This window comes from Epinephelus fuscoguttatus, linkage group LG20 (genome assembly GCF_011397635.1).
Source record: "Epinephelus fuscoguttatus linkage group LG20, E.fuscoguttatus.final_Chr_v1".
Taxonomy (NCBI): domain Eukaryota; kingdom Metazoa; phylum Chordata; class Actinopteri; order Perciformes; family Serranidae; genus Epinephelus; species Epinephelus fuscoguttatus.
The window spans coordinates 39,291,807-39,319,289 of record NC_064771.1 but is presented as its reverse complement, the minus strand read 5'-3'; the positions used below and the strand labels follow the sequence as shown (position 1 = coordinate 39,319,289).

Here is a 27,483-nt window from a genome sequence, read left to right as displayed (position 1 = left end):
GGCGCCTTTTTGTGATTTTCTCTTTTAAATGAGAATGAAGCTTTTTGCTCGAGGTTTCTGCGTTGAGACGCGTCTTGTGTTTCTGCGCTCTAGGCGCCTGGTGTTTTAGCCAGAGCGCTCTGAACTCCTTGAGTTGGAAAAACTTAAACTCAGAACAGAAAAACATCCCATGTCATCTTTTCCCCACCATTGTCCAATGGGATGATTTGAGAGGCGGGGCTTCTGTGGTGGTCTCGACAACAAGTTTACAGTTGGTAAACAATGGAGGAGAAACTGGTGGTAGTGGTTGCTGGATACCCAGAGCTATACGACCTGATGATAGACAGCAGGTTGTCAAACTGCCGCTGAGTCATCCTAAAATCTGCACTACTGTCGTGCAAGCAATCAAAACCGCCTGTCACTCACAGGGGGAGTAAAAAAGTTACAAAGCCATAAAAATAGCGTATCATCATGCTCACCAGTTATCCCAAGCTCCGAGCTGATAATTCTCCAGGTATTGTTCCTTCTGTTGGAGTCAAAGTAGTACGACGAAGACAGGTCATATAACTCTGGATATCCCTGGACAAGACTGATCAGTCGCTCCTCCGTTGCTTGCTGCCTTTCACACCACCGGATGTTGTGAAGTCCGTTTGACGGAAAGGAAGAAGCAGGTCCGTGGAGCTGATTGGTTAATTCTTATCACATGACATGCAGTGCGCTTGCTGCATTCGAAAAAGTTGAGACTTTTCCATCTCTGTGTGCCGCGGACGCGCACAAAAAAACAGGTGCGTCGCACTGAATGCGCACCGCTACGGCGTCACTTTGGATTGTGAGCGCGCTTGACGCGTGTCTACATTGAAACTAATGGATTTGTGCGCGCCATAGATGCTACATGTGAACGGCCCCTAGGTGTCTTTTTTTCACTAGAGGCATTCAGGTTAAAACAAGGCAGTGCAGTGCGCCTCCTTTCTGTGTGATCAGGGCCGTCCACTGTTGAAACAGGCTGTGAAACAGGAGCATCTCATCATATAAAATTAAAAATACCAAAATACCTATAATTTGTGCATTTGGAGGTGTTTCTCAGTTAGTTCCACTTTGGATATATTTTAAGATTCAAAGCACCCAAAGATTCATGATCCTGGTGATCGGCACCTCTGGTTGATTCTGTTGGCATGTTGGATGTGTTTCAGTTCACGTGCCCACCAGTGTTGGGTTCATTACTCAAAACATGTAACTTAGAACTCATTACTCTTTTCTAAAGTAATATTATTACTTTACTGATCAGCCCCTGAATTGGTAATGTTTTCCTTTTGTCCTCAAAATTCAAACTGTGTGTGTGTGTGTCTGTGTGTGTGTGTGTGTGTGTGTGTCAGGGTAATCTCAGATGGATTTGCTGGGGGTCTTCTCCTGCCTCTGAATTAAAGCATCTCCAGCTTGATGCTTTCTGACGTGCACCTGTAACGATTATTGATAGATTAGATATGTTTTTTTATTTCCTTACAACTACGTACAGTGGTCTGAAAAAAAGTATTTATCAGTACAAAACTATTTTCTTTCCTTGATGCAGACAGAGACTTTGAGCCTCCATGTGAGGAGGAGGACGATGAGGAGACCATAGAGGTGGAGGAGCAACAGGAGGGCAATGACGCTGAGAGCCATCGGAGAGAGATTGAACTGCTGAAGGAGGAGGGCTTGCTGCCCCTCGACCAGTTACTCAGCACCCTCAAACTGCCAACGGTACGTCACAAACCTGATGGGACTTGGACTGTTGTCTAAAAGGAGAGAAACCACAGTTTGAAGTGATGCTGTTGTCACAAGCTCTTAATCACACTTACTTACATACAGCTATAGGGTTAATGTTCTCGCCATTGACATGCTGATCATCACACTGAATCACAGATACCAATAATCTGATTTCAAACCTGCCGGGATCATAAAGGAATATTCTGTGTTTGGTTTTTAAGCATTGTAACAGATTTGATGCAACATATCATGCAGGTGCTGAAACCAGTTTGAAGCCACATATTTGTGGGTAAAAAACAAAGGACAACATTAAAATTATCACCACAGCTGTTGTCCATGTTTGTTAGTGGGGATGCACCGAAACTGATTATTTATTTATTTATTTATTTATTTATTTATGTACTTATTTTTTAAGAATGCAAATAACTCGATGAGTTCTTTTGATCCAGATCCCAAATGTTTACATGTCTCTTAATCACCGAATCACTGGATTACACAGGAGTCGGGCTCAGATGAAGAATGCTCTGATGAAACCTCCTCATCGGTGGAGGAGGAAGAGGAAGATGGCGAATTCACAGCCAACGAAGAGGATGGTAAGGCGCTGTCAGGATAAGATACTGAAGTTGTAAATACTTGAACGTATCTTGGAAAAAGGGTCAAAAATATTGCACTGAATTACTTGAGATTATTTTCTGTCTTTTAATTCAAGTTAAGTGATGTCATATTTGTTTCCTCCCTCTTCCCATGTTCAGCTGAGGATGAGGAGGACACCATCGCTGCCCAGGAGAAGGTCGAGGGAAACGTGGATCACGCAGAGGAGCTGGATGATTTGGCCAGAGAAGGTATTTATGAATAAAATGGAAAGTGTCTTCGCTGGTGCTGAGAAGTCTCTTGTATTGCTGTGAAGTTGTGTGAAGTGCTTTCCCCTCGGCTGAAGAGCTGCTTCTAATAATGATTATTCATAAAGAGGAATTAGCGACTTCAAATCACTTCCAAAAATATTTGAACTGATGCTGATTAAATAGTTAATTTAAGTTAAGTTAACAAACTTAATAAACATCAAAATTAAATGACCACTTAATCTTTTGATCATCTGACATCTGGAGTCAACACACACAGTAGACCTCGGCGTCTATTTCAAGCCTGATCTGAACACAGTATTTTTGGCTTCTAGATAAACAAGATGTAAGAAATCATTCAGATGCATATATGTCCTCAGTGTTGACTTTGACAAGATGAGCAGCTTTTTACATGAAGAAAGCTGCTTCAGGTTTAACTGGCTCCTGAAACCTCTCAGCCTTCACAGGTGCATTACTATCAGGTGTGCAGGGTCGTCCAGTGGGCTGGATTGGACCCTTTGGTGGGTGGTTGTGTCCCCTGGCCGTGTGTTTGACACCCCTGAACTAGACTAACCATTCTGATATGTCTGTGACTCCTCATCTGAGTCTGGGTCCGACTGAGGCTCAAACATGTTTGGCCAATCTGTCCTTTAATGCTTTCACAAATCTTTTTGTTGATTTCTTTGACCAGATTTCTGGGCGTATACAATGACACATTAAAGATGTCAGTGTGAGCTGGTCTCTGGTTGGTACTCAGAACCTACAACACTGAGAACATGAACTGAACCCATGCTGTTAATTCTGATCTCCACCTGATATCCAAGTTTCCCTCCCACCCTTACTCCAAGTGATAATGATAGAATCAATATTTGAATTGAACATCTGACACATGATAATGGTAATAAGATAAGGGAAATGAAGAAATGAAATACAATACAAGATAATAATCCTTTAATGCTAATGCTAGCCTTCTTGATGTCAGCCTAGCACAAGCTGCACTGGAGGAGGTGAAACTGTGTTTGTCTAACGTTAATGTTAAATACATTAGTATTAGTTGTGTTTTCTTTATAACGTGTGGGAAGAGACTTAACATTCCAACACAAACTATTCCTGCATCTTCAACCTCCACAAAAACTGAATAAAGCTCCTTTTCCCACAATGGACTGTGTGATTTATTTCACATAAAAACCTTAATTATTCTGTCCTCTGTCGTTTTGGTAAAATTAATCCACAGTCCGATCTTTGTGCATTTTTTACGACGTATAGAGTCGACATTTTCTGATTATTTTACGCCCCGTAAGCATAAGTTCATTTAGGGGAGACAAATGACAAAATAAAACCTCAAGTTACTAAATCTAAGTTTAATAACTGATCCGTGCCTGTCCTTTTGATTGCTGTTTTAATGTAGCTGTGTGTTGTGTACATCCCGTTCTCTTGATGCCGTGACCTGTTTAAAAATGGGAGCAGTAAACATCCACCCTGACATCATGTCTCCGCTCCCCTTGTAGGTGATATGACTGTTGAGGAGCTGCTGGAGAAGTACAAAGGAGCGTACGCCTCAGACTTTGAGGCACCGTCTGCATCTGGCTCCAAAGAAAGCTCTGATTCGGAGGTGTCTGGGGATGAGGAGGAGGAGACTGAGGAAGATGAGAGTGATGTGGAAAGCAACACTTCCTCCTCAGGTAGGAAAACAACCTGCACCTAATCTCATGTAAATTGTTTATCTGCGCCCACTCTGGAGGTGTCGCAACATTTATATTTCCTTCTGCAAAATCAGATTCACCAGGAGACAGTGCAGAGGATGATGACAGTGAGAAGGATGAAGAGGAGAGTGAGGAAGATGATGATGATGATGGCTGTGGAGATGAAGGGATGGAGGTCTTGCTGAAGGAGGGAGACAACAGCCCACCCTCTGCTAGCTCACGGCCAAAGAAAGAGATCAGCCACATTGCTGCGACTGCAGAGAGCCTGCAGCCTAAAGGCTACACGTTGGCCACCACAAAGGTCAGTCATGAATATTCACACCAAGATTCTGTTCTTTGTTAGGGACACAAGAAAATCTCAGAGCGGAGGAGACCCTCAGAAATAGTCTAAGAAGAAAGACTCAGGTTAGTCTTTGTGTCCTCGGCACCTCTGAACCATCATTTTCTCATCTTCTCTCCAACAAAAGGTGAAGACCCCCATCCCATTCCTGCTTCATGGCACGTTACGAGAATACCAGCACATTGGACTCGACTGGCTGGTCACCATGTACGAGAAAAAGCTGAATGGCATTCTGGCTGATGAGATGGGTTTGGGAAAAACCATCCAGACTATCGCTCTGCTGGCTCACCTCGCCTGTGAGAAAGGTAACAAACCCGTTCCTCATGCTTTTGATATTTTTATACCGTTAAAATATAAACACAATATACATAAACTTAAATACCTAATAAAGTAAAATAGTGATATATAAAATAATACTGACAGTAAACCGAACCTGTAACAAAAGAAAACATTAATTAAAATAAAAAAGCAAATTAATAAATACACACACAAACATGCACATGTATAAATACATTTAAAAATTATATAAAAATATAAATATAATGCTGATGTTTATCACATCAAGTTGGCCGATAGCTGATACTGTTTTTTTTAATGTTATTGTTTATTTCTATGTATTTTATTATTTTATTTAACTCATATTTAAGTGTATGTGTGTGTGTATGTATATATATATATATACAGTACAGGCCAAAAGTTTGGACACACCTTCTCATTCAATGCGTTTTCTTTATTTTCATGACTATTTACATTGTAGATTCTCACTGAAGGCATCAAAACTATGAATGAACACATGTGGAGTTATGTACTTAACAAAAAAGGTGAAATAACTGAAAACATGTTTTATATTCTAGTTTCTTCAAAATAGCCACCCTTTGCTCTGATTACTGCTTTGCACACTCTTGGCATTCTCTCCATGAGCTTCAAGAGGTAGTCACCTGAAATGGTTTCCACTTCACAGGTGTGCCTTATCAGGGTTAATTAGTGGAATTTCTTGCTTTATCAATGGGGTTGGGACCATCAGTTGTGTTGTGCAGAAGTCAGGTTAATACACAGCCGACAGCCCTATTGGACAACTGTTAAAATTCATATTATGGCAAGAACCAATCAGCTAACTAAAGAAAACGAGTGGCCATCATTACTTTAAGAAATGAAGGTCAGTCAGTCCGGAAAATTGCAAAAACTTTAAATGTGTCCCCAAGTGGAGTCGCAAAAACCATCAAGCGCTACAACGAAACTGGCACACATGAGGACCAACCCAGGAAAGGAAGACCAAGAGTCACCTCTGCTTCTGAGGATAAGTTCATCCGAGTCACCAGCCTCAGAAATCGCAAGTTAACAGCAGCTCAGATCAGAGACCAGATGAATGCCACACAGAGTTCTAGCAGCAGACCCATCTCTAGAACAACTGTTAAGAGGAGACTGCCAATCAGGCCTTCATGGTCAAATAGCTGCTAGGAAAGCACTGCTAAGGAGAGGCAACAAGCAGAAGAGATTTGTTTGGGCCAAGAAACACAAGGAATGGACATTAGACCAGTGGAAATCTGTGCTTTGGTCTGATGAGTCCAAATTTGAGATCTTTGGTTCCAACCGCTGTGTCTTTGTGAGACGCAGAAAAGGTGAACGGATGGATTCCACATGCCTGGTTCCCACTGTGAAGCATGGAGGAGGAGGTGTGATGGTGTGGGGTGTTTTGCTGGTGACACTGTTGGGGATTTATTCAAAATTGAAGGCACACTGAACCAGCATGGCTACCACAGCATCCTGCAGCGACATGCCATCCCATCCGGTTTGCGCTTTAGTTGGACGATCATTTATTTTTCAACAGGACAATGACCCCAAACACACCTCCAGGCTGTGTAAGGGCTATTTGACCAAGAAGGAGAGTGATGGAGTGCTGCGGCAGATGACCTGGCCTCCACAGTCACCGGACCTGAACCCAATGGAGATGGTTTGGGGTGAGCTGGACCGCAGAGTGAAGGCAAAGGGGCCAACAAGTGCTAAACACCTCTGGGAACTCCTTCAAGACTGTTGGAAAACCATTTCAGGTGACTACCTCTTGAAGCTCATGGAGAGAATGCCAAGAGTGTGCAAAGCAGTAATCAGAGCAAAGGGTGGCTATTTTGAAGAAACTAGAATATAAAACATGTTTTCAGTTATTTCACCTTTTTTGTTAAGTACATAACTCCACATGTGTTCATTCATAGTTTTGATGCCTTCAGTGAGAATCTACAATGTAAATAGTCATGAAAATAAAGAAAACGCATTGAATGAGAAGGTGTGTCCAAACTTTTGGCCTGTACTGTATATATTTGACATGTACTTTGACACGTTACACGCGATAGGCACATACTCTTCTCATTATGGTCAAAATTGGTTCCAATTGAAAACAACCTATAGTGGCAACATATAATGAAAAACAAAATGAGGAAGCACATATTCATGTAAACAAGTTGATTAATGAATCTCAGTTATATTTCTACAACTTCAAACACATAATATGGATAAAATGTATAATTTCACTTCCAACAGACATTTCAGTTTTGTCACACAGAAACATTTGGTAAGAGAGGGGAGGGCGTGATTTCCTGCGGTGACAGGAAGGGACAGGATGTGGTGGAAAAAAAAGAAGCGTTGTTTCACGACAACTAGTGAGTCGTTCATCACCGCGTTTTGCCCCAAGGCTGGATACTTTAAGATGGCATCTGCAACTTGAGGGATCTCAAGTGACTTTTTACCTCCTTTTGGCCTAAGGATGGCTGAAAGAAGTTGTTGTCCAGTCGGGGTGATACCAGGGTGAGTCCTAAACATTTGACCCCCCGGTGGTCTGGTGGGTCTTGCTCATTGATAATACTGGTTCAAGGGAAGTCCAGAGAGGCTGTTCCTCTACACTCACCTTTGATCAGCACATCATGGACATTAAAAGAAGCCACCAAAGACTGTCAATCATCTGCAAACTCAAAGGTCTTTATGTTGCTCCACATCTACTGCTGCTACTATACCAGAGCATCATTCAGCCAGTTCTGTTGTGCTGTTCCATTTTTGCTTTCTCAACATACTCTCTGTTAAGAACCGGACCAAGCTTTCCAAAGTAACCAACACTGCTGCAAAAATAACAGGTCTCCCCACACCCACCCTCACTGAACCCAACAACAGGGCCATTACACACATCTCAGCTGCAATAGAACAGGATGCCACACACCCACTCAATGAACACTTAGCCCCACCGCCCTCAGGGCGAAGGTCCAGGACTCTGAGGTGCAGGACTCTGAGGTGCAGGAGGGTCCGCTTTGGAAGAAGCCTGATCCCCTCAGTTATCACGGCCCTTAACAGCAGACCCTGTTGAGTGTAATAACTGTGTGTGTGTCGCGGTGTTATTCCTGCTGTGTCTATTTATGGTTCAGTTTCATTGTTGGGTTGTCGTGACGTCGCACTCGTTGCTGTTGTTGCTGTTGTTGTTGTTGTTGTGTCAAACAAGTACATTGCTGTGAGGAAGAATTTCCCTTTGGGGACGATAAAAGTCAAATTCAATTCAATGTCATCTGATTTGCTGATAGGATGATGGAAGTCAACAATGCGAAAACAGCCAGACAACTGATCCAGATATTTGGCAGGTCAATCATCGCATCACTAATCGAAATAGATAATAATGATTAAAAGATAAAAATGCAAAGTACACACACACACGTGTGTATTAATATGCCCATAAGGAGCGAAAGCACCGACATAAACAGTTTTTGAAGCAGTGAGATGTTTCTTCTTTTACATCAGAGCATTGATATATTTTGTCACTGGACCTGTTCAGGTAACTGGGGCCCTCACCTCATCATCGTGCCCACCAGTGTGATGTTAAACTGGGAGATGGAGCTGAAACGCTGGTGTCCTGGGTTTAAAATCCTCACTTACTTTGGCAGCCAGAAGGAGAGGAAGCTAAAGAGACAGGTAATGAGTTCAGTGTCTTCAATTCAAACCTAATTATATTTAGCACAGGTGTGATCTCACTAGTTTTTTCCTCCAATTAACACTTTTTGGTGAAGAATTGTGATTTTCCTGCTTTAAGTGCCTAATGACTTGCTTTTCCTTCCACTACACGTCATGGCTCAGTTGGTTTTCTGGAAAACACAAATATAACCGTACTTTTCCCCCCAGGGTTGGACGAAACCTAATGCTTTCCACGTTTGCATCACTTCGTACAAGCTGGTACTGCAGGATCACCAGGCCTTCCGACGCAAGTCTTGGCGCTACCTGATTCTAGACGAGGCACAAAACATCAAGAACTTCAAGTCCCAACGCTGGCAGAGTCTGCTGAACTTCAACAGGTCAGCACAGCTGCGTTTTTTTAAATCCTCAGAAGTATATGGCTCTAAATAAAGAGTCAATGTGGTGTTGCTGCTTCAAACCTACAGAATTAAGGAGAGCCACAAGAAGTCAGCACTGTGGTTTCATCAGCTCTGTAAACATTCTGCGTCCGTGGCACGCCCAGTTGGACCAGCCAGGAATGATTAGTCCTTGTCTTGCATCCAGGGGTTGTTGATTAAAGCTCAGACATGTTTCAAGACATGCAACACTGCCTCTGCAGACATGAAGGAGCTGTCCAAATTCATCCTAGCTCATTCACTGGGTGTACTTTGTCCCTGACTCTTAAAACATTTGCACTCTGAAAGAAATGTTGGTACAAAGATGCATTTTAGCTGTAAACATGTAAACATGATGTTTTTTACAATCCAAACAGTCTCAGGTTTTAAAGGGATAGTGCACCCAGAAATGTAAATTCAGCCATTATCTACTCACCCATATGCCGAGGGAGGCTCAGGTGAAGTTTTAGAGTCCTCACATCACTTGCAGAGATCCAAGGGGAGAGGAGGTAGCAACACAACTCCACCTAATGGAGGCTGACGGCACCCCAGATTCAAACGTCCAAAAACACATCATTGAAACCACAAAATATCTCCATACTGCTCGTCCGTAGTGATCCAAGTGTCCTGAAGCCCCGACATAAAAAGTTGTTTGGAAAAACCTCATCTGAAATCTGTTTGTAGCCTCATTGTAGCCTGTAGCTCTGACTGCCTCTCTGGGCACTGCGCTCACTGTCTGGGGCCATTTTGACTTGACCAGGGACTTCACTACAAGCTGATTAGCTGTAGAAACAGGCGATGTCCCTTATTTTCAAAACCAGTCGCTGGCGTTTTGACCAGCTGAGTGTCAGGTGACACCATCAGCCGGCTGGAGTCGAGCTCAGACCAACCAGTTCACACTGTTGCAGCTTTTCTCTGCAACATTCTTAAACGATTTCATCTCGTCACAAATCATTGGTCTGACATGGGCTCAACACTCCTTGATTAAAATATGAAGTCACTATTAACGAGCACAGCACGGTTTTGTTTAAAGGTTGACAGAGATCAGTTTGTTAAAATTCAGTGAGCAAAGATGGTCGGATATCATTTAGTTGATGGTTTGATCCCCGGCAGCTCTGATCTGTACGCTGAAGTGTTTCTGAACAACACACTGAAACACAAATAGCTCCATAGGTGTGCAGGGGACAATTATGAGCATCAGCCAGATGAATCAATCATGTGAGGAGCAAAGGTCAGTTTCATGGATATCAAAACATGTTCAGGTACAAAATAAAGGTAAAGCACTGTCTCATACACACACACACACACACACACACACACACACACAGATGTCTTACAAATGTCACTAATGCATGCGTGATAGAAGCAGGTGACACTTCAGGCGAGAAAGCAGCTTTGATATAAATAATGTAATTTCCAGATCTGTTTTTCTCATTTTTAATATTTTGTTGCTCCGTTTGTTTCTTCTGACAAGCATCATGCGTCCATGTTGTCTAGAAGCACTGTACCCTGATATGATGCATCGCTCTGTGTGTGACATAATAACCCAGTTGACTGAGAGGATCCTGGCTTCAGCAGGAAATCACGCTCGTAGGCGGAAAATCTGAATAGGTGTCATAAGCAAGCATTATGTAGCAAGTAGCTTTGGACAAACTGGTGATGCTCATTGAAAAATAAACTGTCCTGTCTCTGTAGTACTTCATTTACATTTAAGGATTCCTCTCCATCTCATCTGTGAGCTGCTGTTTGTCACAAAACATCAGTGTGCATTCAGCTGCAAAGGACATGACATCATTCAGTATTAACCACGTTTGACTTTGAATGCATCGCCGGAAATACACCAGAGTGTTTAACTGTTTATCCACAGGCCTCAGTGGTGTGTGGATCTGAATGTTAACCAGCTGATCTTACAATTAGAAATGTTCTCTTCCCCTTTAATAATCAGACTAATAATCAGACTAATAATCAGGCCGTAATGATCAGACTAACTTGGTGTCATTTGGCCGGTGGCCTGCTCCAGCTGGTGGTGATGTCTCACAGTTACACAGAGCTTCAAAGAGAAGCTTCTGCACATGAGGAGACGCACACACTGTTTTATTACACACAAGCTTCTAGTCCTCGATCTCTTCCAAGCACACAGGGTACATGGAGACATGAGAGTACACAGGGTACATGGAGACATGAGAGCACACAGGGTACATGGAGACATGAGAGCACACAGGGGACATGGAGACATGAGAGCACACAGGGGACATGGAGACATGAGAGAGCACAGGGTACATGGAGACATGAGAGCACACAGGGTACATGGAGACATGAGAGCACGCAGGGTACATGGAGACATGAGAGCACACAGGGTACATGGAGACATGAGAGCACACAGGGGACATGGAGACATGAGAGCACACAGGGTACATGGAGACATGAGAGAGCACAGGGTACATGGAGACATGAGAGCACACAGGGGACATGGAGACATGAGAGCACAGGGTACATGGAGACATGAGAGAGCACAGGGGACATGGAGATATGAGAGCACGCAGGGTACATGGAGACATGAGAGCACACAGGGGACATGGAGACATGAGAGCACAGGGTACATGGAGACATGAGAGAGCACAGGGGACATGGAGATATGAGAGCACGCAGGGTACATGGAGACATGAGAGCACACAGGGTACATGGAGACATGAGAGAGCACAGGGGACATGGAGATATGAGAGCACACAGGGTACATGGAGACATGAGAGCACACAGGGTACATGGAGACATGAGAGCACACAGGGTACATGGAGACATGAGAGAGCACAGGGTACATGGAGATATGAGAGCACACAGGGTACATGGAGACATGAGAGAGCACAGGGTACATGGAGATATGAGAGCACACAGGGGACATGGAGACATGAGAGCACACAGGGTACATGGAGACATGAGAGCACACAGGGTACATGGAGACATGAGAGCACACAGGGTACATGGAGACATGAGAGAGCACAGGGTACATGGAGACATGAGAGCACACAGGGTACATGGAGACATGAGAGAGCACAGGGTACATGGAGATATGAGAGCACACAGGGGACATGGAGACATGAGAGCACACAGGGGACATGGAGACATGAGAGCACACAGGGTACATGGAGACATGAGAGAGCACAGGGTACATGGAGATATGAGAGCACACAGGGGACATGGAGACATGAGAGAGCACACAGGGGACATGGAGACATGAGAGCACACAGGGTACATGGAGACATGAGAGAGCACAGGGTACATGGAGATATGAGAGCACACAGGGGACATGGAGATATGAGAGCACACAGGGTACATGGAGACATGAGAGCACACAGGGGACATGGAGACATGAGAGCACACAGGGGACATGGAGACATGAGAGCACACAGGGTACATGGAGACATGAGAGAGCACACAGGGTACATGGAGATATGAGAGCACACAGGGTACATGGAGACATGAGAGAGCACAGGGGACATGGAGATATGAGAGCACGCAGGGTACATGGAGACATGAGAGAGCACAGGGGACATGGAGATATGAGAGTACACAGGGTACATGGAGACATGAGAGCACAGGGGACATGGAGATATGAGAGTACACAGGGGACATGGAGACATGAGAGTACACAGGGGACATGGAGACATGAGAGAGCACAGGGTACATGGAGACATGAGAGCACACAGGGTACATGGAGACATGAGAGCACACAGGGGACATGGAGACATGAGAGAGCACACAGGGGACATGGAGACATGAGAGAGCACACAGGGGACATGGAGACATGAGAGCACACAGGGTACATGGAGACATGAGAGAGCACAGGGGACATGGAGATATGAGAGCACACAGGGGACATGGAGACATGAGAGCACACAGGGGACATGGAGACATGAGAGAGCACAGGGTACATGGAGACATGAGAGAGCACAGGGGACATGGAGACATGAGAGCATGCAGGGTACATGGAGACATGAGAGAGCACAGGGTACATGGAGACATGAGAGCATGCAGGGTACATGGAGACATGAGAGCACACAGGGTACATGGAGACATGAGAGAGCACACAGAGTACATGGAGACATGAGAGCACACAGGGTACATGGAGACATGAGAGCATGCAGGGTACATGGAGACATGAGAGCATGCAGGGTACATGGAGACATGAGAGCACACAGGGTACATGGAGACGAGAGCACACAGTGTACATGGAGACATGAGAGCATGCAGGGTACATGGAGACATGAGAGCACACAGGGTACATGGAGACATGAGAGCATGCAGGGTACATGGAGACATGAGAGCACGCAGGGTACATGGAGACATGAGAGCACACAGGGTACATGGAGACATGAGAGCACACAGCGTACATGGAGACATGAGAGCATGCAGAGTACATGGAGACATGAGAGCACACAGGGTACATGGAGACATGAGAGCACACAGGGTACATGGAGACATGAGAGAGCACTTAAGTGTATATGGGCACTCAGTGACAAGCCCCAGTTTAAAACATATCAAATCTCTAATGCTAAACCTTGCTCTCAAGGGTGTTGTAGTCCTATGAGATGTATGTAAACGTTCACACTGATCTCTCCCCGTTACAGCCACCGGCGACTGCTGCTGACAGGAACGCCGCTCCAGAACAGCCTGATGGAGCTGTGGTCTCTGATGCACTTCCTCATGCCCCACGTGTTCCAGTCTCACCGTGAGTTCAAAGAGTGGTTCTCCAACCCGCTGACGGGAATGATCGAGGGCAGTCAAGAGTACAACGAGGGCCTGGTCAAGAGGCTCCACAAGGTGCTGAGACCTTTCCTGCTCAGAAGGATCAAGATCGACGTGGAGAAGCAGATGCCCAAAAAATACGAGCATGTGGTGCGCTGCCGCCTCTCCAAGAGACAACGATTTCTCTACGATGACTTCATGGCTCAGGCCTCGTAAGTTACTACACAGTTCTGCTGAATTCACAGATGGTCTGCTTCACAAAACATTACAATATTCCTCCCCAAGAGTTATTCTTAGAGAAAGCACACATTTCCCTATAACTTTATTTAAGGAGTTTTGCATTCATATAAACGTATACAACATGCACACACTGAACTCATACAGACATTGGCCCACATTGTACCCAGCCCCTTATCCCTCCCGCCTCCCCTGGGACAGAGAACAGTGACATTAGGCAAATTATCAAATCATAAAATTAAGAGGTGAAAGGGAAGAAGTTATAGAATAAAGAGAATTGGCTAATTATTATTTTTTAAATAAGAATAAAAAAGTAAAATATTTAAATTAATTTAATGTAAATGATTAATACAGCAATACTGCAACAAATCCTTCTGTCATGACGGTTTTAACATTAAGTTTTTGTTTTGTGTCAGAGAGGTGTTGATTCAACTTTATTACCTTTTGATTGATGTAGTTTGTCGTCCTGTTGAGCTGTGTTGCATTATACAGAAAGTTGATTCTGTTTTTTAGAGTTATTTACCGTCACTGAAATGAATGGGGTGGACAACATCATAGACAGCATTAGTTTTAGCTAGGTGTACCTAATAAACTGGCAACCAAGTGTCCGTATCAAATAAAGACAACTGTTTAAAATCTGTGTTTTCCTTAAATTTATTTTGCGAGACATTGAGGTTCAGAATAATTGATCATTTCTTTTGGTTTGTAAAATTAAAAACAGTCGCATAGTTTTTTTTTTTTTTACTCTTAAGTATTCCCGTGATCAGAACATGTGACACAGTAGGGCCAAGAATGAGCTGTTTGTTCGTTAGCAGTCCTTCTCAGAGCAGCTCCAGGCCGTTCCATTCAAATTATTTACCATTCACTCAGTTTCCTTTTGAAAATACTTTGTAAGCTCCATTGTGGAGCTCACAGTTAGCTGCTAACTGCCACCAGCTACTTTTTAAATCTCCTGCTGTGGGTCGCAGGCATAACACATGGTCAAAGCGTCACACCCGCATATGATCCAGTCCTGCTGGGTCTCCCGTTTATACAGACGCCGGCTTCACGGCGAGAAGACTCTGTCCCCCGATTCTGCGATTGTACCTTTTTACACAGCACAGCAAGGCGGAATAACAGTGTGAAATTCCCTCCTTGAAGAGACAGTGTAAATGAATACTAATATTTCTTGTATTGTTCACGTTACCAGCTCGCTCTCTCCATTCATCACCTTCTTTGTTTCTGATTGACAGGACCAGAGAGACGCTGGCCAGCGGTCACTTCATGTCTGTGATTAACATCCTAATGCAGCTCCGCAAAGTGTGCAACCACCCCAACCTGTTCGACCCTCGACCCATCCAGTCTCCCTTCATCACGCAGCCCATTGTTTTCCACACAGCCTCTCTGGTGCAGGACGCCTTGGAGGTCTCTCCTTTGAAGGTCAGCGTTACAGACAAACTCACAAAGCTTTGTTGACACGTGTTTACTGATGAAATGCAAAAAAACAACACACTATGTTTTTGTGTCCTCAGCGCTGCGACCTCTCTATGTTTGACTTTGTTGGTTTGGAGAGCCGTGTGTCCCGGTACCAGGCAGATGTCTTCCTGCCGCGTCACAAGGTCAGCCGCCAACTAATCCAGGAGATCACGGAGTCCCCTGAACCCCCACCGAGACCTAAACCAGTCCGCATGAAGGTCAACAGGTACGCAGCTGATACTTCAGAGACTTTAATAACCTCGTGTTGTGTAGGTACACTTCTCCCACAGATCGTTACATCTGAGTTTGCATCAGTGAACTAGTGGCACATCCTCTCATCTGTAACTGCACTGTGGAGCAGCTCGGGTTAAACGCTTTGCTAAAGGTCACCTCACAGTGTGCTCAGACTGCCATCGGCTCACTTAGCAGCCAACACAAGTGTATCAGGGTTATTTATGTTCATCCCACCAAAGTGATGTCTTTTCCTCGAGAAATGCAAAATATAAAGTTCAACACTGTGATCGAGGCTTCGACATGCAGCACAACACTTGTGTTAATGTTACATTGTTGTATCTGTCGAAGTGTTTGGGCTGGTTAACACACACATTCCCTTTCTTTGAATACTGAAATCTGTCCGTATTGAAAAGTACTGAAAAAAGCTTGGTTATATTTTAAGTCCTATTTCTCTGTATGCTTATTCTCAGCAAAGTTAAGTATCAACCTATCATTTTGATATTAGAGCTGAATCTCAGGTGTTGTATTGTCCGTGCTCCCAAACCTCCATTTAACATATTAAAAGTTAAAGTAGCTGAACTCGAACTTTGGATAAGCTCTAGTAGGAGTCACTTCAGTGACTTAAGTGTGGTTGTACCAAATAGTTCAAAGCTTTGAAGCGTCCATCCAGGGGGGGGGGCTTGTGCAGGGGGGGGGGCTTGTGCAGGGGGGGGGGCTTCTGCAGTGTGTGTGGGGGGGGGGGGCTTCTGCGGGGGAGATCGGACTCTGCGGTCGCAGAGAAGAAACTTGGATTGGACTCGCACACACTGCCGTTAGAGCCTTAATGTCCCGCTCTGTCGAGTTGATCCATGAGCCAAGGTATTAAAGTCATTGAGTCTTCACTCAGAGCAGCAGCTCCTGATGTCCTCAGAGGTGGATGGTCACGGAGGATGTTGTAGATAATGACCTCAGTTTTCTTGGCATTTAGCCGGAGACCAACCCAGAAAAGTCTCAACAGCAGCATCTATCTTGTCGACAGGGCTTTGCCATTGTTGTTGTGACTCCTCATTGGTTCTGGCGCCCCACTTAAGAATGCTTGACAACAGCGAGATTCCCACACGCGGCGCCGAGTCCCTCTGCAGTGCTCATTGGTCGTTTTATATTTTAACTGAGAAACCGCTGATTTTTGTCTCAATGCCAGACGAAGCACTCGACTCAAACACGGTGTGCTTGGCAGATTCAAGGGTCTGCACCCAGACAGTAAAGAAAGTTGATTTGATTTTAAAAGACTAACTCATGTAATCAGATGAATCACAGCATTAAAAGCTTAATTTGAAAATCTCAGCTGAAGCTTTGAACGTAAAGAATGACATTCAGTACTAAGAATGAGACACGAATATATTAATAACATTTTTGATGGTTTGTGTGTTGTTCTCTATTTCAGGATGTTCCAGCCGCCTCCTAAAAGTGATAATCGACCGGTCCTGCTGATGAACAAACCCACCTGCTCCGTGCCGCCTGCAGCACAGACCCCCAAACCTCCTCCAGTGACTGAAGTCACATCAACTCCTGCTCCTGCTCCTGTAGTACAGCAAGGCACGTGGTGAAGTGGTGAAGGGAGAAAATGATTCATCCCAGAAAATCATTTCATATCTTTTTTTATTATTTCTCTTTTTTCCCTTCAGTTGTGTGTTCAGTCGCAACCACGGCCCCTCGCCCAGCCATGCATCCCACCGCTCAAACTGCAGTGAGATCCAGTGCTCCAAAACCAGTGCTGACCGTACGGCCTCCCACTGCTTCCTGCACCGCCAGTATCCCTGCTCATCCAAGTCCAAACCCCAGCAACGTCCTGCCCCAGAGGGTCCTGCTCAGCCCAGATATGCAAGCTAGGTTGCCTTGTAAGTGCACACTGATGTTCAGTTGGTCGTCTCTCAGAACAGATAACGTACTTCCTTTAAAGCTCCACCTTGAATTATCATTGTCAGTTTGATTTAATATTTTATCAGAACTTTTATTTATTTTGGTGGTCAGTTGAGCTGCAAGAGAAGCCCACACCTTTTTAAATAAACCTATGCACATGTGCTTCCTCACAACCTTGACTTTGTGGTAAACTGAATGTAACATTGTCTGTAATCCACGTCTTCTATCTGTTCTCCTTCCTAAGCTGGTGAGGTAGTGAGCATAGCCCAGCTCGCCTCCCTGGCAGGACGACCTGTGTCGTCCTGCCAGGGCAGTAAACCCGTCACCTTCCAGCTTCAGGGCAACAAGTTGACTCTGTCTGGAGCTCAGATCCACCAAGTCCCAGCAGCGTCTCCACGCCCAGTTCAAGGTTCGTGTTAAACTGCCTCGTACTCACTGTGGGAGAATAAAGGAGTGTTTTTTTTCTGTCATTTTAAGTTAGTTATGCACTGAAAAGATTTAACACAACAATTTTTTAATGTTCACTTGGTCCTGAGATTTCATTGCAAGAAAATGCCAAACGACGTTGCAACATGCATCGCAACTTTTTACAGAAAGGTGTTTGTAAATTGGAGATTTTAGGCTGCAGCAATCTGAAGACTCAAAACACAGCATACACATCCAAAAACGATAAATATGGACAGATGGTGCTGGACAGAAGAACAAATACTAAATCACTAAAACAGGTCTGAACACCAGACGCTGCTCCTTGTGGAGATTTGAATCATATCATCAACAAGAGGTGAGGTCACAGCAAGCTCCCAAAACACCCACGAAATCCTGGAGGGATGGATTTATATACTGGTAGTTAAAGAGTTAAGTTGTTTTAAGATGGCTCCTAATATGTAATCTGGATATGTTTTGGCTGCACATCAGATGCCAAAATTAAAGGAAAGTTTGTCTTTCAGGTTTCAGCAGAGCTACAGAATACTAACATACTTATTCATACTTACTGTGAAACACACAGCATTGTACAGTAGCTGCTGCTGCTTCAGGAATAAAATAATTGAGCTCTAAAAGTGAAACGTGTTCGACAAACTAATTCGGTTGATTTTTTTTGTGCCATAATTGTGCAGCTGCATGTTTTCTGTATAAGATCTGGTCTCTTATTGAAGCACTGATTGTGTAATAATGTGGTGAGTGGAGAAAACCTCCCCGATATGATGCATTCTGTCTTGCTGCAGGTAATGTGATGCACCTGGTGTCCAGCGGGGTGCAGCACCACCTCATCAGCCAGCCTGCCCAGGTGGCTGTCCAGAGCGCAGCCAACACACATCCTGCAAACACCTCCTCCACTGCTCCGCCTGCAAACCGGCTGCCTCACAATGCCTCAGCACAAGGTTTTTAACCCTCCTCTCTCTTTCATGTTCTGCCTCTCAACTGACACATACAGTTATTAAACATTTCATTCAGTTATGCCTGAAAACCCTTAAAGTTTAATTCAGAGTATGAATTTGCCAAATAAATTGTAACTATTGACTTTTGCCTGAAGACAAAAATATTTTCAGTGTTTGCCTCCTTCTTATGGACGTTATCGTCTGACTGACACAGCTGATTTATGTGTCCCCAGTGCCCCCCGCCATGGTGAGCAGCCCCGGCGTCGTGAAGATTGTTGTGCGTCAGACAGCAGGCAAGGACGGCGGGCCTGTGCCCACCCTGGCTGTGGCCCCTTCCCCTCGTGTTGCTCCTCAGGCATCCCCTTCCCCGCACCCCCACGCCAACACAACCCCTGTCAGAAACACAGCTCCACTGCAAATTGCCCAGCGCACCCCTGGTCCCGCTACCGCCCACTACACCATGGCTCCTCCCGGAAACCCCAGCCCGACCCCAAACCAGCCCCACCCCCCTCGCCCTGTCCTCAAAGTAGTGCAGCCTCCTCCATCGAGCACAGAGCAGCCAGGTGAGAGAACGAGCTCCAGCTATAACTCATAACACTGTACACATGCATGACGAGCAGAACTGGGTCAGATCTTTATTTCCTTCCTCTCCAAATGTTCTTATCTACTCAGAGTACCAGACGTGTGCGGCGTGTCGTGTGCAGCATGTCGTGTGAGACAAAACATGCAGGGAAGTTTAGGCACAGAAAAGTCTCTCGAGGCTAGTTTAGTGTATTTAAAGACATTTTTTAAGACACACATATATATCCTCAGCTTTGAGCAATAATTTGTGTCTGATATGGTTTTATCATAAAAATGTTAAATCACCTGGTAGAAAAGTCTCAACGTGAAGTTTGGAAAAATCCAGAATCTATTAGTGGATTTACATAAACTGACGTAACTGGGTTACTTTTAGTTTCCTTCAGTAGGACAGTTTCTGAATGACCATGTAAGCGAAGAACCTAGTTTCCATAATTGGGGCGTAGCATCACTCCCTTTGCTCATATACAATTATAAAATAGGTGACGTGTAAGGAATCTCCCCGTCACAGATGACGCACACGGCTATACGCTCTGTGGAGAGAAGCAACATGCAAAAAGGCTTCACTGAAGTCAGGTGACAGTAAATCCTGACACACCAGCTCAGTTAATCTTTAAAGTTTTGGCTCAGGTTTACAACAGAAGTAGCAAATATAGAAAATATGTCATAAACATAAAATTAAAACCCTAAAATAGCGGCTGGCAACCTGTGCCATCCAAGATATCAAAATACTTACCAAAATAAAAGACACCATACAATGTGTAATAAAATACAAAATACAAGAGATAAAATGTCAAAGATGAACTACAGCACCAAAACTTAATTACCTCAATAATTTGTCGGCAGCCCGTTGCCTCATCGGAGCAGCAGCTCTTTACAGTCTGGGCTCTTTTGAATACCTCAGGATTTCTCTTTTCATGGAGAAACACAGGCTGTGTTCACCTGTGCAGTTACAAACTGTAAGTGCGATCTACAAAATGTCCCATCTGTTTAAAACCCAACGGTTTTTGTGAATTAGGTTTCAGACTAAACAGTAGACGTACCTGTCACCGTATTACTTCTGCCTTCACTGCTCTTTGATAAGTAAGAGGTGACAAGAGCCGTCCTCATCTGTGCTCGTGTCTATAAAGTCTTTCAGTCACTGGCTACACCTGCCTCACTCTCCAGTATCTGGGGCTGCTTGGCTGAATGGTGATGATTTCTCTGCCATGTGCGTGACAAGAGACTGCAGACAGGCACAATAATCAGGTCGTTACATGGATCAAAGTCTAACTAACACAAAATGCCCCCGAAACGTTTAAATAACTGTTTTCAGACCAAACAGCATCTTCTACCCAGTGGTGTAGTGGTAGTTGATGAGGTGGGTGTACTACTGGGTAGATAGGTAGGTTACCGATGAGGAAGTGGGCGTACTCTCCTATGTATTACAATGGCTGTTTAGCTGATAGGTGGGTCTACTGTCTCTGGATAGAAAAAGAAGTGGGTATATCTGAGTATACCTGAGTGTACCCTCACTACACCACTGCTTCTACCACTAATACACTTACAGTAAGTAAGAAGATTAAGATCTGGTGTCAGGGAGAAATCTTGTTACTGACCTGCTGCATGTTTACAAATATTTGGAGTCACCAGGTTATTATTATTCTCCAGGTCACCTTCTGTCTCTCAGTAACACTGTTAGCTGCACGTTAAAGCACTGTATGAATATGCATATATATATACATATGAATATGCAAATACATGCCTTCATTAGCTGGTCCTTTGTACTGCACAACAGTTCTTTACAACACTCTGTTTCTCCTCTGTCCTCCTCTCAGCTCCAGCTCAGGTCACCTCTTCATCCTCTGTGTCCAAGTCTTCATCAGCACCACGTGACGGCAGCAGCAGTCAGACACCAGTTAGCACCAAGTCCAGGCCCAGTACAGGAGCCAAAGCCTTCCCTCCTCCCAGGAGAGTGCCGCGTCCACCTCCTCGCTCGCCCTTTCACATGGTAAGAAACTTCTGCCTCCTGTAACTGAGCATCTACCTTTAGTTACATTCTTACCTTTAGTTACACTCTTCCATCTTTAGTTACATTCTTCCATCTTTAATTACATTCTTCCATCTTTAGTTACATTCTTCCATCTTTAATTACATTCTTCCATCTTTAATTACATTCTTCCATCTTTAGTTACATTCTTCCATCTTTAATTACATTCTTACATCTTTAGTTACATTCTTACCTTTGGTTACACTCTTACCTTTAGTTACATTCTTACCTTTAGTTACACTCTTACCTTTAGTTACATTCTTACCTTTGGTTACACTCTTACCTTTAGTTACATTCTTACCTTTAGTTACACTCTTACCTTTAGTTACATTCTTCCATCTTTAGTTACATTCTTACATCTTTAATTACATTCTTCCATCTTTAGTTACATTCTTACATCTTTAATTACATTCTTCCATCTTTAGTTACATTCTTCCATCTTTAGTTACATTCTTCCATCTTTAATTACATTCTTCCATCTTTAGTTACATTCTTCCATCTTTAGTTACATTCTTACATCTTTAGTTACATTCTTACCTTTGGTTACACTCTTACTTTAGTTACATTCTTACCTTTGGTTACACTCTTACCTTTAGTTACATTCTTACCTTTAGTTACACTCTTACCTTTAGTTACATTCTTACCTTTGGTTACACTCTTACCTTTAGTTACATTCTTACCTTTAGTTACATTCTTACCTTTGGTTACACTCTTACCTTTAGTTACATTCTTACCTTTAGTTACATTCTTCCATCTTTAGTTACATTCTTCCATCTTTAGTTACATTCTTACCTTTGGTTACACTCTTACCTTTAGTTACATTCTTACCTTTAGTTACATTCTTCCATCTTTAGTTACATTCTTCCATCTTTAATTACATTCTTCCATCTTTAGTTACATTCTTCCATCTTTAGTTACATTCTTCCATCTTTAGTTACATTCTTCCATCTTTAAGGTGATTTGTCTCATCACACATTTGAACAGATGCAAGATGTATGAAGTTTTGTTTTAGCATCTTGTGTTTCAGCTCTTCACTTTGCTAACGTTCACCCTCTCACTCGACAGTCATGGCTGGCAGACAGCCTCAAACAGCAGCGCGACAGCCGACTGGACTTCATCATTCGAGTCAACGAGAACCACTGTGCAGCAAAGCCCGTGTATGGCAGAGAGGTTTTGGACTTCCTGACTTTCCTCCCTGGTCCCCGTCCCTCGCCGGCCGCCCTGAGCGCTCAGGGGGAGTGGGGCCGCTCGGGCCACAGCAGCGCTCTCTACGCACAGCAGCACAACAAATACAACTTCTGGTTTCAGAGTCACGCTGTGAGAGAGGCCATCCACAGCATCGAAGACAGGCTGGAGCTGCTCAATGACATCATAGACAGGTAGAGAACTCAGCAGTCGATTGGCTGTCCTGCACGATAATTTTCAAGAGCTTCAACTAAGAGGAAAGATCTGTGACTTACCTGTAATATACTGTGACTTACCTGTAATATACTGCGACTTACCTGTAATTTACTGTGACTTACCTGTAATTTACTGTGACTTACCTGTAATATACTGTGACTTATTTGTAATATACTGTGACTTACCTGTAATATACTGCGACTTACCTGTAATTTACTGTGACTTACCTGTAATTTACTGTGACTTACCTGTAATATACTGTGACTTACCTGTAATATACTGCGACTTACCTGTAATATACTGTGACTTACCTGTAATTTACTGTGACTTATTTGTAATTTACTGTGACTTACCTGTAATATACTGTGACTTACCTGTAATTTACTGTGACTTACCTGTAATATACTGCGACTTACCTGTAATATACTGTGACTTACCTGTAATTTACTGTGACTTATTTGTAATATACTGTGACTTACCTGTAATTTACTGTGACTTACCTGTAATTTACTGTGACTTACCTGTAATTTACTGCGACTTACCTGTAATATACTGTGACTTACCTGTAATATACTGCGACTTACCTGTAATTTACTGTGACTTACCTGTAATTTACTGTGACTTACCTGTAATATACTGTGACTTACCTGTAATTTACTGCGACTTACCTGTAATATACTGTGACTTACCTGTAATTTACTGTGACTTATTTGTAATATATTGTGACTTACCTGTAATTTACTGTGACTTACCTGTAATTTACTGTGACTTATTTGTAATATACTGTGACTTACCTGTAATATACTGTGACTTACCCGTAATTTACTGTGACTTACCTGTGATTTACTGTGACTTATTTGTAATATATTGTGACTTACCTGTAATTTACTGTGACTTACCTGTAATATACTGTGACTTATTTGTAATATACTGTGACTTACCTGTAATTTACTGTGACTTACCTGTAATATACTGTGACTTATTTGTAATATACTGTGACTTACCTGTAATATACTGCGACTTACCTGTAATATACTGCGACTTACCTGTAATATACTGCGACTTACCTGTAATATACTGCGACTTACCTGTAATATACTGTGACTTATTTGTAATATACTGTGACTTACCTGTAATTTACTGTGACTTATTTGTAATATACTGTGACTTACTTGTAATATACTGTGACTTACCTGTAATATACTGTGACTTATTTGTAATATACTGTGACTTACCTGTAATATACTGTGACTTACCTGTAATATACTGTGACTTACCTGTAATTTACTGTGACTTACCTGTAATATACTGTGACTTACCTATAATTTACTGTGACTTACCTGTAATATACTGTGACTTACCTGTAATTTACTGTGACTTACCTGTAATATACTGTGACTTACCTGTAATATACTGTGACTTATTTGTAATATACTGTGACTTACCTGTAATATACTGTGACTTACCTGTAATTTACTGTGACTTATTTGTAATTTACTGTGACTTACCTGTAATATACTGTGACTTACCTGTAATATACTGCGACTTACCTGTAATATACTGTGACTTACCTGTAATTTACTGTGACTTATTTGTAATATACTGTGACTTACCTGTAATTTACCGTGACTTACCTGTAATTTACCGTGACTTACCTGTAATATACTGTGACTTACCTGTAATTTACTGTGACTTACCTGTAATTTACTGCGACTTACCTGTAATATACCGCGACTTACCTGTAATATACTGTGACTTACCTGTAATATACTGCGACTTACCTGTAATTTACTGTGACTTACCTGTAATTTACTGTGACTTATTTGTAATATACTGTGACTTACCTGTAATATACTGCGACTTACCTGTAATTTACTGTGACTTACCTGTAATATACTGTGACTTACCTGTAATTTACTGCGACTTACCTGTAATATACTGTGACTTACCTGTAATTTACTGTGACTTATTTGTAATATATTGTGACTTACCTGTAATTTACTGTGACTTACCTGTAATTTACTGTGACTTATTTGTAATATATTGTGACTTACCTGTAATTTACTGTGACTTACCTGTAATTTACTGTGACTTACCTGTAATATACTGTGACTTATTTGTAATATACTGTGACTTACCTGTAATTTACTGTGACTTACCTGTAATATACTGTGACTTACCTGTAATATACTGTGACTTATTTGTAATATACTGTGACTTACCTGTAATATACTGTGACTTACCTGTAATTTACTGTGACTTACCTGTAATATACTGTGACTTACCTGTAATATACTGTGACTTATTTGTAATATACTGTGACTTACCTGTAATATACTGTGACTTATTTGTAATATACTGTGACTTACCTGTAATTTACTGTGACTTACCTGTAATATACTGTGACTTATTTGTAATATACTGTGACTTACCTGTAATATACTGTGACTTACCTGTAATATACTGTGACTTACCTGTAATTTACTGTGACTTACCTGTAATATACTGTGACTTACCTGTAATATACTGTGACTTACCTGTAATATACTGTGACTTACCTGTAATTTACTGTGACTTACCTGTAATATACTGTGACTTATTTGTAATATACTGTGACTTACCTGTAATATACTGTGACTTACCTGTAATATACTGTGACTTACCTGTAATTTACTGTGACTTACCTGTAATATACTGTGACTTACCTGTAATATACTGTGACTTACCTGTAATTTACTGTGACTTACCTGTAATATACTGTGACTTACCTGTAATTTACTGTGACTTACCTGTAATTTACTGTGACTTACCTGTAATATACTGTGACTTACCTGTAATATACTGTGACTTACCTGTAATATACTGTGACTTATTTGTAATATACTGTGACTTACCTGTAATTTACTGTGACTTACCTGTAATATACTGTGACTTACCTATAATATACTGTGACTTACCTGTAATTTACTGTGACTTACCTGTAATATACTGTGACTTACCTGTAATTTACTGTGACTTACCTGTAATATACTGTGACTTACCTGTAATATACTGTGACTTACCTGTAATTTACTGTGACTTACCTGTAATATACTGTGACTTACCTGTAATATACTGTGACTTACCTGTAATTTACTGTGACTTACCTGTAATATACTGTGACTTACCTGTAATATACTGTGACTTACCTGTAATTTACTGTGACTTACCTGTAATATACTGTGACTTACCTGTAATATACTGTGACTTACCTGTAATTTACTGTGACTTACCTGTAATATACTGTGACTTACCTGTAATTTACTGTGACTTACCTGTAATATACTGTGACTTATTTGTAATATACTGTGACTTACCTGTAATATACTGTGACTTACCTGTAATTTACTGTGACTTACCTGTAATTTACTGTGACCACTTTAGGTTTACGTTTGCCATTCCTCCAGTGGAGGCTCCTCCCATCTCCATGCACTGCTGCCACCCTCCTCCGTCTCTGAGCCACAAGCAGGCCGTCTTCTCCACCTTGTTGTCAGCTCAGGTCGCTCCACTCACGGGCAGCCTCCATCGTATCCAGTGTTACATGAGGACCCAGTTCCCAGACCTGAGGCTCATACAGTATGACTGTGGTAAGATGTCAACATGAGTGTTGAAGCTCGCTGTTGTCAACTGGTTATTATTCAACTAGAAGTCAGAAAATATTCTTCTTAAACCAAAATGTTCCTGCTCGTAAAGGTCCAGTGTGCAGGCTTTAGGGACATCTGTTGGCAGACATGGAAAATAATAATCATGTCTATGTTTATATTTCTGTAAAATCACTCTTGTGTTTTTGTTCCCGTTTATATCTACATACGTAGCAGGGTCTCTTCCATGGAGTGTGCCATGTTGTTCCTACAGTAGCCCAGAATGGACAAACCAGACATCGGCTCTATAACTGGCTATTTAGGTTTTTCCATCTGCCTCACCACAGTACTTCTCCTACATGCTGCGCACATGGGAGAAGTTTCAGCTGAATCCTGAACACTAGACGTTTGAGCAGCTCTTCCAGGAGACCAGGCTAACTGTTAGCATCACACAGCTAATGTTACCCAATGGTTATTAAATGGGTTTAATGACAGAGTCGAGTTGTAGATTGTTGGGACCGTTTAACTGTTCGCTGTTTCTTATTTACACTAAAGCAAAGAGCACAGTCTGCTGTAACTGATGCCGAATGGTTGGACACAGTTTGGGTTTCGGGAAGCCGATCAGTGGGGCGTCCAGTTCAAAGACCTTTCTGAGCAGAGTTTCACAAAGCACTAAAAGACGCACTTTAGTACTACATGTTATTTTTTAGGAATTGTTGATTTGCAGGATGCAAGGTGTCCCGATGAATGTGTGTGTGTGTGTGTTTGGTATCTTTAAAATCCACTTGAGAGAAAGCGCTCATGAAGCAGCGTTGATAATTAGCACCAGACAAATGCAAAGCAGCTTCTAGATTTTCTTCACTCACCAGACACAAAAACACCAACAACAATTTAACGAGTAGATTTGGGGATTCACCAGCTACAGTGACAGACAGGGGACAAAAAGGTTAA

At 42.6% G+C, this 27,483-nt stretch overlaps 1 protein-coding gene across 2 annotated transcripts in view; it reads left to right on the top strand.

Moving 5' to 3' along the window:
- LOC125881320 (Snf2-related CREBBP activator protein) overlaps window positions 1-27,483 on the top strand; it is a 57,080-nt gene that overhangs the window by 16,448 nt on the left and 13,149 nt on the right. For both annotated transcript variants that reach the window (XM_049564426.1, XM_049564425.1), the window contains 19 exons: window positions 1,547-1,716; window positions 2,222-2,315; window positions 2,475-2,564; window positions 4,070-4,243; window positions 4,339-4,565; window positions 4,732-4,909; window positions 8,410-8,546; window positions 8,754-8,923; window positions 13,585-13,914; window positions 15,172-15,358; window positions 15,451-15,620; window positions 17,052-17,203; window positions 17,293-17,505; window positions 17,772-17,936; window positions 18,751-18,906; window positions 19,137-19,466; window positions 21,300-21,472; window positions 22,577-22,890; window positions 26,336-26,538. In XM_049564426.1, coding sequence (XP_049420383.1) covers window positions 1,547-1,716; window positions 2,222-2,315; window positions 2,475-2,564; window positions 4,070-4,243; window positions 4,339-4,565; window positions 4,732-4,909; window positions 8,410-8,546; window positions 8,754-8,923; window positions 13,585-13,914; window positions 15,172-15,358; window positions 15,451-15,620; window positions 17,052-17,203; window positions 17,293-17,505; window positions 17,772-17,936; window positions 18,751-18,906; window positions 19,137-19,466; window positions 21,300-21,472; window positions 22,577-22,890; window positions 26,336-26,538 — 3,633 coding nt within the window. The remainder of the gene's footprint in view (window positions 1-1,546; window positions 1,717-2,221; window positions 2,316-2,474; window positions 2,565-4,069; window positions 4,244-4,338; window positions 4,566-4,731; window positions 4,910-8,409; window positions 8,547-8,753; window positions 8,924-13,584; window positions 13,915-15,171; window positions 15,359-15,450; window positions 15,621-17,051; window positions 17,204-17,292; window positions 17,506-17,771; window positions 17,937-18,750; window positions 18,907-19,136; window positions 19,467-21,299; window positions 21,473-22,576; window positions 22,891-26,335; window positions 26,539-27,483) is intronic.